This window comes from Monodon monoceros, unplaced genomic scaffold, assembly GCF_005190385.1.
Source record: "Monodon monoceros isolate NGI ecotype Baffin Bay Population unplaced genomic scaffold, NGI_Narwhal_1 Super_Scaffold_13, whole genome shotgun sequence".
Lineage (NCBI taxonomy): Eukaryota > Metazoa > Chordata > Mammalia > Artiodactyla > Monodontidae > Monodon > Monodon monoceros.
In genome coordinates this window covers 79,494,451-79,508,838 of record NW_021703769.1, presented here as the reverse complement: position 1 = coordinate 79,508,838, position 14,388 = coordinate 79,494,451, and the positions used below count along the sequence as shown (strand labels likewise).

The 14,388-nt window shown below is 55.6% G+C and overlaps 1 protein-coding gene across 1 annotated transcript in view; it reads left to right on the top strand.

The window, feature by feature from the left end:
- ZAN (zonadhesin) overlaps window positions 1-13,958 on the top strand; it is a 29,531-nt gene extending 15,573 nt beyond the window's left edge. Inside the window, exons 22-43 of the mRNA XM_029221275.1 lie at window positions 272-413; window positions 707-954; window positions 1,161-1,341; window positions 1,609-1,720; window positions 2,031-2,125; window positions 2,422-2,598; window positions 3,738-3,946; window positions 4,212-4,356; window positions 4,666-4,910; window positions 4,998-5,162; window positions 5,304-5,428; window positions 5,773-6,068; window positions 8,867-9,078; window positions 9,596-9,737; window positions 10,076-10,323; window positions 10,827-10,956; window positions 11,150-11,324; window positions 11,635-11,808; window positions 12,061-12,200; window positions 12,636-12,835; window positions 12,938-13,076; window positions 13,588-13,958. Coding sequence (XP_029077108.1) covers window positions 272-413; window positions 707-954; window positions 1,161-1,341; window positions 1,609-1,720; window positions 2,031-2,125; window positions 2,422-2,598; window positions 3,738-3,946; window positions 4,212-4,356; window positions 4,666-4,910; window positions 4,998-5,162; window positions 5,304-5,428; window positions 5,773-6,068; window positions 8,867-9,078; window positions 9,596-9,737; window positions 10,076-10,323; window positions 10,827-10,956; window positions 11,150-11,324; window positions 11,635-11,808; window positions 12,061-12,200; window positions 12,636-12,835; window positions 12,938-13,076; window positions 13,588-13,958 — 4,071 coding nt within the window. The remainder of the gene's footprint in view (window positions 1-271; window positions 414-706; window positions 955-1,160; window positions 1,342-1,608; window positions 1,721-2,030; window positions 2,126-2,421; window positions 2,599-3,737; window positions 3,947-4,211; window positions 4,357-4,665; window positions 4,911-4,997; window positions 5,163-5,303; window positions 5,429-5,772; window positions 6,069-8,866; window positions 9,079-9,595; window positions 9,738-10,075; window positions 10,324-10,826; window positions 10,957-11,149; window positions 11,325-11,634; window positions 11,809-12,060; window positions 12,201-12,635; window positions 12,836-12,937; window positions 13,077-13,587) is intronic.
- The last annotated feature ends 430 nt before the right edge of the window (window positions 13,959-14,388 follow it).

The following is a 14,388-nucleotide window of genomic DNA, read 5'->3' as shown; positions in this document are numbered from 1 at the left end:
TGTGGGTTCTGTTAGGGCAGGGGCCTCATCCATCCAGCTCGTTACTGAATCCCTGACGCCTGGCACAGAGCAGATGGTAACTGTCTGTTGAACTAGTGAACAAACAAACAGTGGAGTGACTGAACGAGTGAGCGAATGCCAGAGTTTTGCAACCAAGCCTGGAGCTTTGGGATGACGTGAATGCCTTCCTGGTGAGCAGGTCAGTGATCTGAATAGCGGTGCTAATAGATCAGGGGATAACTTATTTCCCTTCCTTCGGTCCGTCCGCCAGGTAGGGGAGCGGTGGTTCAAGCCAGGCTGCAGACAGCTCTGCATCTGTGAGGGCAGCAACAGAACTCGCTGTGTGCAGTGGAGGTGCCAGGCCCAGGAGGTGTGTGGTCGGCAGGATGGCATCTATGGCTGCCACGCTCAAGGTGAGCAGTCGGAAGAAGGTGCTCATGGGGGCTGCCCATGTGGCCTCGAGCAAAGGCATGGTACTGTCCTAACGCAGAGAGCTGGAGCATAACCAGGGGGCTGGAAGGCAATTGCCCAGAGCCAAAGCCGCGTCTTCAAGGACCCAGAGAGTGAGGCTGGGGCAGTCCCTGACCTTGACCTCTCCAAGTCACACCAACCACCCCGATGAGCCATGGTTACCATTCCAATGTGGACTCGCCAAGATGGCAGCTCAGGGTCAGTGCCTCTCTGAACGCCATCTCCTCCTGCCCAGGGTCCGCTACCTGCACTGTCTCGGGGGACCCCCATTACCTGACATTCGACGGAGCCCTGCACCACTTCATGGGCACCTGCACCTACACCCTGACCCAGCCTTGTTGGTTGAGGTCCCCAGAAAATTACTTCGTCGTGAGCGCCACCAACGAGTTCCGCGGCGGAAACTTGGAGGCCTCCTATGTCAAAACCGTCCAAGTGCAGGTCTTCAACCTCAGAATCTCCATGATCAAAGGCCGCAAGGTCATGGTGCGTGCCTGCGCCGGCCTCCCCAGCCCCAACCCCAGCCCACGCTGCATCTCTTCTCCGCGTCTCCTTGCCTGCAGGCCCTGTCTGGCAGACGCAGCCCCAGTTTCTGAGACACCCCCGCCACCCCCTCCTGCTCCCTGGTCTTGGCCTCGTTGTTGTTCTTGTCCCAGGCACCTTTCCCTACAGTGTCCTTCCTGCCTCTGTAGCTGGACGGTCGCCGGGTGGCCCTGCCCGTGTGGCCTGCACAAGGCCGGGTGAACGTGAGGTCCAGTGGCTCCTTTATCCTCCTCTACACGGACTTCGGGCTTCAAGTTCGCTACGATGGGAACCACCTGGTGGAAGTGACCGTGCCCTCCTCCTACGCTGGCCGGCTCTGCGGGATGTGCGGTGAGTTCCTAGGGCACCAGCAGGTGAGGCCGAGGTCATGGGCTGGAGCCTGTCCCGGTCCTGCTCATCCACACATGTGATTAGGCGTCCTTGGTGCTTGTCGACCTCTTACTTGGTTGAAGGTGTCGTGCGCTAGGGTAGGCATGAAGGGAAGCCGAAGATGAAGGAAGAGAAAGGGCTCATCTTGGTTGGTTGCGTGAAGAGGGAGGGATGCTTCTTGGTCCCGGGGCTGAGTTCAAGGCCTCTGCTGACTGTTCCGTCCTGCAGGGAACTTCAACAACAACAGCCTAGACGACAATCTGCAGCCTGATAAAAGGCCTGCAGTCAGCTCCGTGCACCTGGGGGCCTCCTGGAAGCTAAATGAGTTATCTGAACCTGGGTGAGCCGGAACGGGGGCGGGGTGGGGGGAGCTGGACCAGGGGAGGAGGCTTGGCGGGCAGCCTGGAGGTGTTCCCTGTGCATCCCCAGTCTTTCCTGGAGCTGATGACTGATCTGTCTCTTGGGAAGTCCACCCTGAGATCTAACCTTGTGCTTTCATGCTGCATTTGCTGACCTTACTACTCGAGGCCATCACTGTCCTCTTCTCCCGTCCTTACTCCCCTCCCTGTTTCCCTCTCCACTTTTGCTCTGGCTTTTGGAAAGCTTCCTCCAATCCTAAGCTCCTGTCCTTTCCCCTCCTCCTCTGTCAGCTGCTTTGCTGCGGGTGGCGGGCCCCCCAGGTGCCTGGGGAAGAAAGTGACGGAGGCCTGGAATAAGAACTGTGATATCTTAATGAACCCTCAGGGTAAGCCACGCAGGGGGCCCCTTTTTGCTCCCCGGGGGCAGGAGACAGAGGAGGGGCACTGAGCAGGGAGGGAGGAAGGGTAAGACAGGAAGTAGTGGCCCTCAAGAGGCAGGCAGAGGGAATACAGAGGCAGTGGTCACCTGGGAACGCTGACGGATCTGTGGCGTTTTTTGCATCTCAGGCAGTAGGTTCTCAATAATTACGGGTTCTGATGGAAATGGATGTTGAATTTGCCCCAGAGCAGCCGCGTGGTTCTGCTCCCTCCCCAAGCTTAGTCTCACCTACGTTTCATCCAGGACCCTTCTCCCAGTGCCACGGGGTGGTGGCCCCGCACTCCAGCTTCACCAGTTGCGTGTACGGCCAGTGTGGGACCAAGGGCGACACCTCGACCCTGTGCCGCTCCCTGCAGGCCTACGCGTCCCTGTGCGCCCGCGCAGGCCAGGCCCTCGCCTGGCGGAACACCACCTTCTGCCGTGAGTGACCTGACAGCCAGGAGGAGTCCCGAGAGCCCTGCCCTCTCTTCCTCTCCCTAAATTCTGCTCCTTCACTCTTCCCTTCGCAGCCCGACCCCCAGGCCTCACGTGGGACCCTCCTCTGTTCCCGTCTCCCCAGTCTCTCGGAGCCCAGCCCCCATCCTCTACTTGTCTCCCTCTTCTGGGAGCCTCCATCCGATTCTCACTTCACCAAAAAGTTCTGATCTCCCAGGAATTCCCTGGTGGTCCAGTGGTTAGGACTCCGCTCGTCCGCTGCAGGGGGCACCGTTTCGATCCCTGGTTCAGATCCCGCATGCCATGGGGCGTGGCCCATAAAAAAGTCCTGATCTCATTTGGTTACTGCCTCCTTCCCTTCTTCCCTGGGCCAGCTCTGTGACCTTTCTTCTTTCCCAGAAACGCTTTTTTTTTTTTAAATTGTAGTAAAACATACAGAACATAAAAATTACCATTGTGACAATTTTTAAGTGTCCAGTGGCATTGAGCGCATTCACCTCATTGTGCAACCATCACCACCATCGCCCCCAGAACTTTTTCATCTTCCCAAACTGAAACTCTGTCCGCATTAAACACTGTGAGTCCCCATCCCCTCCCCCAGCCCCCGGCAACCACCATCTACTCTCTGTCTTTGTGAATCCGAAGACTCTAGGGACCTCATCTAAGCGGAATCACACGGTATTCATCTTTTTGTGACTCGCTTATTTCACTTAGCTTTATATTCCCAGGGTTCACCATGTCGTAGCAAGTGCCAGAATTTCCTTCTTTTTAAGGCTGAATCGTATTCCGTTGTATGATTGGACCCCATGTTGTTTATCCATTCGTCTGATGGACGTTCCCAGGAACTCTTTTTTTTTTTTAAGATTTTTTTTGATATGGACCATTTTTAAAGTCTTTATTGAAGTTGTTACAGTATTGTTTCTGGTTTATGTTTTTGATTTTTTTGGACTCGAGGCATGTGGGATCTTAGCTCCCCAACCAGGGATGAAACCCGTACCTCCTGCAGTGGAAGGCCAAGTCTTAACCACTGGACCGCCAGGGAAGTCCCTCCCAGGAACTCTTGATGCCCCAAGGTCAGAGAGCTGAAAATCACTCTTCCTTCCTAAACACCAATTTCTTCTTAGCTCTGAACTGCCCATTGGGCAGCAGCTACAGCACCTGTGCCAACCCCTGCCCGGCCACCTGCCTCAGCCTGAGCGCTCCATCATACTGCCCGTCCTCGCTGCCCTGTGCCGAGGGCTGCGAGTGCCAGAAAGGCCACATCCTGAGTGGGACCTCCTGTGTGCCCCTCAGCCAGTGTGGCTGTACCAGCCAGAGGGGCTCCTACCACCCGGTGAGAGGCCAGACCACAGGGGGTGCCCTGCCCTTCCCAGCTCCCCGAGTTTGGGGGCCAGAGGGCTCAGAGCCTGAAAAGGCGCAGGGTGGGCCAGTGCTGGGGGCTGAGGGGCAAATCCAGAAGCCAAGAGCCTGAGGAAGGCTAGCGATGGAGGCGGGCAGCCAAGGGCAGCGAGCCTCATGGGGGCCCTGGGGTGCGGGCGGCTCCGACCACCTCTGGCTTCCAAGTTTCTATCGGCTCCACTGATGCCTGCGCCCCACAGGTCGGGGAGAGCTGGTACACGGACAACACCTGCTCCAGGCTCTGCACCTGCTCCACTCACAACAACATCTCCTGCCTCCAGACCGCCTGCAAGCCTGGCCAGATGTGCGGGTCCCGGGATGGGCTGATACGGTGCCGGGTGGCAGGTAGGCCTCCACTGAGTGTGGAGGAGGACCTTCAGCCACCAAGACGAACTCTCCCCAACTCCCCCTCTATCAAGAAGGGCTCCTTGGGGTTCACTCATGGTTCCCCATGGCAGCCGTGGACTTAGACGGGATAGTATAAGTCTCTCCCTGGCCGAATGACACCTGCCCCACCTCCTCGTGTCTTGACTCTCTTCTTTGTCCCCTTCCCTTCTGAGGCTCCCTCTCCTCCCATCCTTTCCTTGAGGCAGGGGAGAAGGCCTGTTCTCGCTAGAGGCTGGACCACTCCTCAGCCACCTGTCTGTCCTCCAGGGCTGGGAGAGTGCCGCATCCGTGACGCGTCCCACTACGTAAGCTTCGATGGCAGTTACCATGCGGTCAGGGGCACCTGCACTTACGTCTTGGTGAAAATATGCCACTCCACCATGGACCTGCCTTTCTTCAAGATCAGTGGCAAGAATGGGAAGCGGAAAGACCAGCCCCACACTTTCTACCTCCGCCAGGTCCACGTGGACATCTTTAATACCCTGGTCACCCTGAAGAAGGACCAAGTGCTGGTGAGCGAGGCCGGCGGGGAGGACATGGGCTCTGGGGACGGGGCTCTGGTCCTTCTTCCTGCTCACGGGTCCTGCCCTCCTCTGTAGATCAATGGCACACGGGTCACCCTCCCGGCGACCACCCAGATCCGGGGAGTCAAAGTCATTTCCAGGGACGGCTACACCGTGCTCACCATCAACATTGGGGTGCAAGTCAAGTTTGACGGCAATGGTTTCCTAGAGGTCGAAATCCCCAAAGCCTATTATGAGAAGGTGAGGAAAACACCTGGGTCTCTTCGTAGGGGAGTCAGCCTGCAGGGAGGGGGGCGCCTTTCTCTTAAAGGGGATGCCGACAAAAAATGCCCTCTGCCATCCCTGGCACTGAAGATCCCTGGATCCCCTCTGCCCACACAGACCTGCGGCATGTGCGGGAACTTCAACGGCGAGGAAGAAGACGAACTATTGATGCCTAATGACGAACTAGCCCTGGATGACGTCATGTATGTGGACAGTTGGCAAGACAAGGAGATCGACCCAAAGTAATTGTCCCCGAAGAACCTCTGCCTTTGCATAGGAACACGAGTTGGGATTCTAGACTGTATGGCCCACCTGGGATGGGAAGACCAGAGTGGTCCTTTGTGCGTGTAACTTGACAGGCAATGGCGTCTGGGTCCCAGGAACCTATATGGGGAAATGAGAAAGTCTTCCTGTCTTGGCTTCGAAACGTGGGAGGAGACCGAGGCCACGTGGAAGGCTGGCCAGAGCTCAGGCCAGCTTCCCGGTGAAGACAGGAGGCGTATTCACGGTGTGGTTTAGGAGCGCCAAGTCATTATCATAGATGAGGCAGTGGCTGTCCCTATGATGATGCCCTTTCCCTTCCCAGTTGCCAAGAAGATGACAAGAAGACTGAAGCAGAACCTCAGGAGAAGCCAAACACGAACTGCCAGGCAGCTGACCTGGCAAGAGCCCAGGAGCAATGCCAGGCGGCTTTCCAGGCTCCAGCCTGGGCGAACTGTGCCACCCGCGTGATTCTCAGTCCCTTCCTGCTCAGATGTACCCACAGCCTCTGTGAGTTTGGAGGCCTCAACCATGCCCTCTGCCAGTCTCTACAAGCCTTCGGGGCCGCCTGCCAGGCCCAGGGGATCAAGCCTCCGATCTGGAGAAACAGCAGCTTCTGCCGTGAGTGTGCCCTCGGGCCGCCCTCAAACTGCTCCCAAACCCTCTTTCCATCTGTGTATCTCTGAAAGCTCCCCCATTCTCCATTTCAGTTGTCCCCGACCTATTTCTGACCTCATTTTCTCTGATGTGGACCATTTATGGCAAGCTCTTAGCTAGTGCCCCATACCACCAGGACTGCACGGGCTGCTTGTCAGCAGCTCCTTTCCAAAAGAAACGTGATCATGTTAGGCCCCTGCACGGCTGTTGCCTACAAGTCCAAGCTCCTCTCTGAGATGTCTGAGAGATCCTGCAAGCTGTGCCCCTCCCCCACCCACCCTTTCCTGTGCGCCAGAATCACCTGCATCAAACCATCCCATTCTCCACACAGGCGTCGCTTTCCCACACCCCTCCCTGCCTTTATACATACCACGCCCTGCACCCGAAAGGTTCTTTCTTCTCCCCTCCTGGCAGACTCTGAGGCATCCTCCTCTAGCTCTTTCCTTCAAAAAATTTTTTTAAAAATTATTATTCACACACCATATTCTTCTACCCTTTAAAAGTATACAATTTACTGATTTTCAGGATCTTCACAAAGTTGTACAACCAGCACCACTATCTAATTCCAGAACCTTTTATTTTTATTTATTTATTTAGGCTGCGCCGGGTCTCAGTTGCGGCGTGCATGTGGGTTCTAGTTCCCTGACCAGGGATCGAACCCCAGGCCCCCTGCGTTGGGAGTGCAGAGTCTTACCCACTGGACCACCAGGGAAGTCCCCAAGAACATTTTAGATTTTAAAACAGTGATTACGGTGTTTTTCCTATGTCATGCATTCCTATGGTTCAAAAACTTTGAAAGTATTAAAAGATCCCCAGTGAAAAGTCTCCCTCTCGCCCTGACCCCAGGGGCCCTGGCCCCAGCCTGCTCTTTTCAGCGTCTGAGTATTTTTCCAAAAGTCTTTTATTTCTGCACATACAGACAAATGCAAATTTATTTTCTGTATTTTCTTACAAACAGCAGACAGGACACAGTAGTTTGCACTTCATTTTTTTTCACTTGACAAACTAGCTTGGCGGTCCTTCCCTGTCAGATATGTAAAGAGTATCCTCATTCTCTTTTGCAGCTGCGTCATAATTCATTTATCATAATTTATTTAACTAGTCTTCTAGCGATGGACTTTCTAGTTGTTTCCAGTCTTTTGCTCTTGCAAACAGTGCTGCAAGGATAACCTCATGCAGATACAATTCTCTACGTGTGTGTCTCTTATCTGTGGGATAAATTTGTAGACCTGGAATTGTTGGATCAAAGATTGTGTGGATTTGTGCTTTTGAGAGATGTTGCCAAATGGCCTTCCATAGGGGTTGAGGAATTTACATTCCCACCAGCAACATACGAGAGTGCCCATTTCCCCACAGACTGGCCAACACACAGCATTATCGTGCTTTTGGATTTTTGCCTATCTGATATGTGAAAGATAAAAGGAGTCTTAATTTGTATTTTTCCTATTATGAGTGAAGTTGTGCATTCTTTCCTATGTTCAGGAGCAATGTGGATTTCCCTTTCTGTGATTTCTTCATACCCATTCACCATTCTTTCCACTGGTTTGTTGGTCTTTGTTGAAATGTTTTATGGATGTCCTTTGTCTACTACGGAGAGTAGCCCTTCATTAGTGCCATGAGTTACAAAAATTTTGTCCAGGTCTCTTTTTTCCATCTTTCACTCTTTTTTACCATGCAGAAAAAAAAAAAAAATATATATATATATATATATATATATGTATGTATGTATTTGTGAGGTCAAATATAATAATCTTTGTTTTATGGCTTCTGCAGTTTCTTAGTTACAAACGGCTTCCCCACTCTGAAGTTAAAAAAGAATTTGCCTGTGTTTTGCTCTAGTATTTGTATTGTTTCTTTTTTTTTTATATTTAAATGTTTGATCCACGGGGATTTATCCTGGTGTGTAGGATGAGAACTGAATCAACTTTGTGTTTATTTTTTCCCAGTATTATTAAATGACCATTCTCTCTTTTTCCACTGACTCAGATGCCATGATTTATATTAAATTCCCACACGTATTTGGATCCCTCTCTGGGCCTTTTTCTCTGCTTCCACTGCTCCATTTATCTTCATTTACCAGCAGCACAATGATGTGGTCATTGAGAGTTTAGATAGTGTTTAGATTTCTGGTAAGGACGTACACTACCTACTGCTGGTTTTTTTTTTCCCCAGGTTTTTTTTGGTTTGTTTTAGAATTTTCCCAGCTTTTCTGCTTTGTTTAGATCCTCATTTCCACGTTAATATCATCTTGTCCTATTAAAAAACAAAACAAAATCCTGTTGGTGTATTTTGGGGGTATCGTATTAAATGTATAATTAGGGAGGGACTTCCCTGGCAGTCCAGTGGTTAGGATTCTGCGCTTCCATGGGGGGCACAAGTTCGATCCCTGGTCGGGGAACTAAGATCCCACATGGCGCGTGGCACTGCCAAAAAACTAAATAATAATTAAATTAACTTAGGGAAGACTGACATCTTCCCATCTGTGAGCAGTTCCATTTGTTTGCAACTACTTCTACTTAAAGGGCTTTATTTAGCTCCTCCAGCACAGTGGATACCTCCCTGCCCTGTGCTCCTGTCACACCTCGTACACACACACGCCAGTCACATGCTTACTGACCAGATGCACCAGGGTCGCGCTGCTGCGGCTGCGGGCTGACCCCGGATTCCCACGCTGAGCGGGGAGAACCAATTCTTGCTCTCTTCTGTCCTCGGAGCCAGCACACAGCCCACGCTCAGTCAATGTTTCCCCCCGCCCCCTCCAGCTCTGGACTGCTCCGCCCACAGCGTCTACACCACCTGCGTTCCCTCCTGCCCTCCTTCCTGCTGGGACACGGAAGGCCAGTGCAAAGGCTCCAGAGTGCCCTCCACCTGCGAGGAGGGCTGTGTCTGTGAGCCCGGCTACGTGCTCAGTGGACGGCAGTGTGTGCCCAGGAGCCAGTGCAGCTGCAGGGACGCCCAGGGCAACTCCCTCCCTGTGAGTGGGGGCAGGAAGTAGGGGTGGGGGCAACACACCTTCGGGATGCCATGTTCTCCTTTCCTGTGCATCTCTCAGCCTGGGCCACCCACGCCTCTACCGCTGGCCCTGGGTGTGAAGGCTGGTGATGGGGCAGGGTGGCCTCCTGCCAGGTCTGGGCTAGAGGGTGCGTGGTTTGGGTTTGGGGACTGAGAAATGCAAACCACAGGGATGCAGCCGGTACGGTGGCTTTGATATGAATCCTGATGGTACCACTCACGAGTCAGGGGACCTCTGTGACCTCAGTTTCCTCATCTGTAAGATGGGTTCAGCAGTACCTCCTGAGCAGCCTGTGTGAGACACACCGAGCACAATGCCTCTAGGGGGCGGTACAGGTCCATAAGGGTGCAGATGGCACCGGGACTGCCTCTGGCCCGTGCCAAGTGAGCCATCAGACTGTAGGCTTAGGCTGAAGTCGTCGAGGAAAGAGAGCTGGCCCTTCCCTTCTCACTCCCCGTTCTTCCTGCGGCGTCTGCAGGCGGGTAAGTCCTGGTTCTCCGGAGGCTGCTCCAAGAGGTGTGCCTGCAGAGCGGGCGCCATTCAGTGCTGGCCCTTCACCTGCCCCTCGGGCTCCCAGTGCCAGCCCAACAAGGACGGCAAAGACTACTGCGCACCCGAGAGTAAGGGGGCCCTCGGGGAGGTGGAGCCAGAGGGGCCTGGGCTGGGGGCTCTGGAGAGGGAGGGAGCCGGCGTGGGCAGGAGTGGGCCTAGGCTCTCAGGCTCTTACCAGCTCCCTGGTCGCCTGCATGATCCTCTCTGGGATCTGCTATCTTAAGTGCAAAAAGAGGGAACCAGACAAGGAGATCCTCTCAAGATGGGAGAGGGAGAAAGGGGAAAATCAAGTCCACGGGGAGCCCAGGGCTAAGAGGGAAGGTGACAGGAGGCCCCAGGCAGGTGAGGGGCTCTGGGGCGGTTACATCACTCAGGGTGCCTTCTCAGCGTTGGCCCTTCTTTTCAGAGTCGGAGCAATGCACAATTTATGGGGACCCCAGTTACCGCACATTTGATGGCCTCAGCTACCGCTTCCAGGGCCGCATGACCTACTTTCTGATCAAGACCTTGGACGTGCTCCCTGATGGGGTGGAGCCCTTGGTCGTGGAGGGCCGCAACAAGGTGTATCCATCCTTCAACCCCATCTTCCTGCACGAAATCATCGTGACGGTCTACGGCTACACAGTCCAGCTCCAGACGGAACTGGGACTTGTAGTAAGAGCCAGGCCAGGCCGGGAGGGTCTGGGGAGGCAGGTCGGGCCATGGGAGGCCACCTGGAGCAGGTGAAGCCAGGACTCTGTGTTCCCTGGGAAGGTCCCAGCAGAGGCTGCCTAGTTTTGGAAATCAGAATCAGTGCCACACTCACCTCCTTGGGGGGGGGAGGGAGGGCAGAGGAGGGCAGTGGGATTACACACAAGGTGGGAGAGAGGCAGGGGGAGAGAGAGAAGGGAAACTCATGCAGTGTGAGGGTGGAGCTGTGCTGAAGAAGTACCAGGGCACCCACCTGCCAGTTTCTTTGCAAGGAAGGGGCTGAGGCTGCAATAGGAGCAGACCTCAGGGAGGCCTTTGCCACTCGGGGTAGCAAAGCTTCCTGCGGTATCTTGTTCCCCGGAATGACGGCACCGAGAGGTACCAAGATGTGCAGAGAGACAGAGGCCAAAGCGGCAGAGGGTCACCTTGATTCAGGCCTCCGTGCGGATCCTGTCTGCCTTCTCCAGGTCAACGGTCAGAAGATGACCATCCCCTACGAGCCCAACGACCAGCTGCGGGTCACCATGCGAGGCCATCGCCTGTATCTGATCACAGACTTTGAGCTGGTCATCAGCTTCAATGGAAAGAACAATGCAGGTACCTGAGCGTGAGGACCGGAGGGCCGAAGGGACATTCCAAGGATGGGGGTAGGGAAAACCACGTCTTGGGCCGAACGTAGTGAAAGGACCTCTGCCTGGGAGTGGGGCCCCCGAGCTCCAGGGGAGGACCCAGGAGGGGTGGGAAGTGACGAGGTGGGGAGTTTCGATTCTGGGACCCCTTCCTCCTGCAGTGATCTCCCTGCCCATCACGTACCGGAAGCTTGTGCGCGGCCTGTGCGGCAACTACGACCAGAATAAGAGGAATGATTTTATGCTGCCCAACGGTGCCCTCACCCAGAACCTCCTTGTCTTTGGCAACAGTTGGGAGGTGAAGAAGACCAAGGGAGGCCTCCCCCGCTTCTCAAGGTGAAAGGGCTGGGGCTCTGAGCAGGGAGGCCCAGCCTGGGCTGGAGGGCCGATGAGCGACACCGTAGTATCTGTTTACACCCTGCTCACCCCCATATCCTCAGCAGAGGAGGAACCCCGAGGTCAAGGGCTCAGACTGGCCTGATTCTCCTAATCCCATCGTTTCTTTCCCCTCCCACTGACTGTGGGGCACCTGCCCTGTGGATCCCGGTCTGTGCTCGAGCCCTCCCCTCCCCTCCCCCCCCCCTAGTTCTTCCTAAGTTCACAGCCATGGTGGGCCTCACCTGGCCCTTCACTATCTCTGCCCCAGGGAGGTACAAGAGGAGGAAGTGAAAGAAGAGGAGGCGTCAGGCTTTCATGTGTCAGAATGCAGCCCGGAGCAGCTGGAGCTCATCGAGCACACACGGGCATGTAGTGTGCTGGTGGACCCCCAGGGCCCCTTCGCTGCCTGCCACCAGCCTGTGGCCCCGGAACCCTTCCTGGAGTGAGTCGGGGACCCAGGACACGTGGGAATGGCCTTTCTCCAGGTCCTGGGGCCTGTTCTCTGATCGGCTCTCTGTTGGGCACAGTTCTCTCTGTGGCCTTGGTACCTTGTCTCACACACACACACACACACACACACACACACGCACACACGCACACTGCCTGGTGGGGCTTCCAGGGCCTCTTCTGTGGGGCCGGGTCTCCTTGCCTCCCCCTCTCTGACAGCACCCAACTGTCCCTGCCATCCCCCCAGGCACTGTGTGTCTGATCTGTGTGCCGCCCGGGACCCCAAAGAGCAGGACGAGCGGCGTTGCCAGGTCCTCAGCGGGTACGCCATTATCTGCCAGGAGGCGGGCGCCACCCCGGTCAGCTGGCGGAACCACACCCACTGCGGTGAGGCCCTGACCTTCCCCAGCAGCGGGCTCCTGGCCTCCTCCCCCGCCCCCGGCCATTTCCGCCCTCTGCTCCGCGCTGAGCCCCCACCGGTACCCGCACCTTGGCTTCCTGCCTTGCTTCCCCCAGCCCTGAACTTTCCCCTTGTCAATGCCCTCCCGAGCTAACTCCTTCTGTGCCCTCACCCGAAGCCTCAGCCCCGTCACCCTGTCACCCCGTCACGCCGTCCTGCTCCTTCTCGCCGGTGCCCATCCTCGCTCCACCTCATGAGCTGGTGTCACAGACAAAAAGACACGTAAAGCTGGTCCACTCTTCTGGCTCCCCTGCCTCTACCAAGCTCTGTGCTCTGTTGGGTGACCTCGTTGCCCACACGTGGGGGGCCAGCCCCAGCGCAGCCACCTTCTGACTATGACTCTGTCCCCTCTGTCCCCTCAGCCTTGCCGTGTCCAGCCAATACCGTCTATCAGAGCTGTATGACACCCTGCCCAGCCTCCTGTGCTGCCCTGGCAGCTCCCAGGGATTGCAAGGGCCCCTGTGTGGAGGGCTGTGCCAGCCTCCCAGGCTACATCTACAGTGGTGCCCAGAGCCTCCCCCTGGCCCACTGCGGCTGCACCAACAATGGCATCTACTACCAGGTCTGGGCTGGAAGTGGGAGGCCTCGGGAGAGCAGACAAGGAGAGCCAGACTCTGGAGGTGAACCAGAACCTCACCACCTCCCGCCCCTTCTCCCTCTCCAGCAGGGTGACAGCTTCGTGACCGAGGATTGCTCCCAGCGCTGCACCTGTGCCAGCTCGGGGGTCCTGCTGTGTGAGCCCCTCAGCTGCAGCCCTGGGGAGATCTGCACCCTGGGGAACCTCACTCGTGGCTGCTTCCGAGGTGAGCCTGGACCGGCCCTTGACAGCGGGCTGCGGGTGGGGGTGAGGGTGGAGGTGTCCCTGGACCGAGGAGCATCCCTTCCAGTCCTGTGCCTGGGACTCCATCTCATCAGTGTCAGGAAATTCGTGCCATGCGATCCCACTCTGTCTTTTTCGGGAGGGGCAAAGGCACAGGCCCTGCCTTCTCTGAGCCTCTGCTCTCTGCCGGGCACTGTGCTGGGCCCTTTGCCGAGCGTTAGCTTCCCAGGATCTCCTTTAGTCCTTACTCACCACCTGGGGGTAAGCACAGCATCCCCACTTTATAGGTAAAGAAAATGGAGTTCAGAGAGGGTAAGCAGTTTCCCCAGAGCTCAGGGAGTGTAGAGCCAGGACTGGAAACCCGGCCAGCAGACCCTGGCGAGTCTCTGTCAGCTGCTGCTTTCTTCCCTGGCGTCCCAGCCCCCAGGCCCCTCTCCCTGGCTGTGGAGAAGGCCCTCTCAGAACCCCCCTCCCAACCCCTTCCATCCTTGCAGACAGCCCGTGCCTACAGAACCCCTGTCAGAATGATGGTCGCTGCCAGGAGCAGGGAACCCACTTCACCTGTGAGTGTGAGCTTGGTTACGGGGGACACCTCTGCACGGAGCCTCGGGATGTGCCACCCCCCGAAAAGCCAGGCAAGAACTTCATCCCAGCCTGTATCCTCACAGCCTGTATCCTTCATCCCAGGCTGTATCCTCACAGCCTGTATCCCAGCCTGTATCCTTCATCCCAGCCTGTATCCTCACAGCCCCTTCCCCACAAACAACGGCCGCAGAATTATCCCATATATATAGTATTAACCTATAATATCTATTATAGATGTATAATAGATAGTATAGTATCAATGTGGTATATTACTATATGAAATATAATATTATAATATGATCCCTACAGATTAGCCGGATCAGTGTCCTTCAAGGATCTCAGAGTCCCTTTGCCCATCTCCTACCCACACACTCTGGAATCTTCTGTCTGATCCTGAGCTCCCCACTTCTGAGATCTGTATGCCTCACCCTGCTGTTATTCCCCTCCCTTGTGTCCCTCTGAGCCTCCAGTACCTTTTATTGGTATTCTCCATCCCAAACTGTAATTCCTGTGAGCCTCTGGGCCAGCGGTTCTCCAACTTTATCCTCGTGCCTAAGATCGGGGTGGAGCAGGGCTGTCTTGTTTACCTTGTTCATTCCGGGACTCGTCCCCAGAGATTTGGATTCAGTAGGTCTGGAGGGGGCCCCAGAGATCTGCATTTTTCACAAGCTCCCAGGTGACCGATGGAAGTGATGCCTGGGCTACTCTTT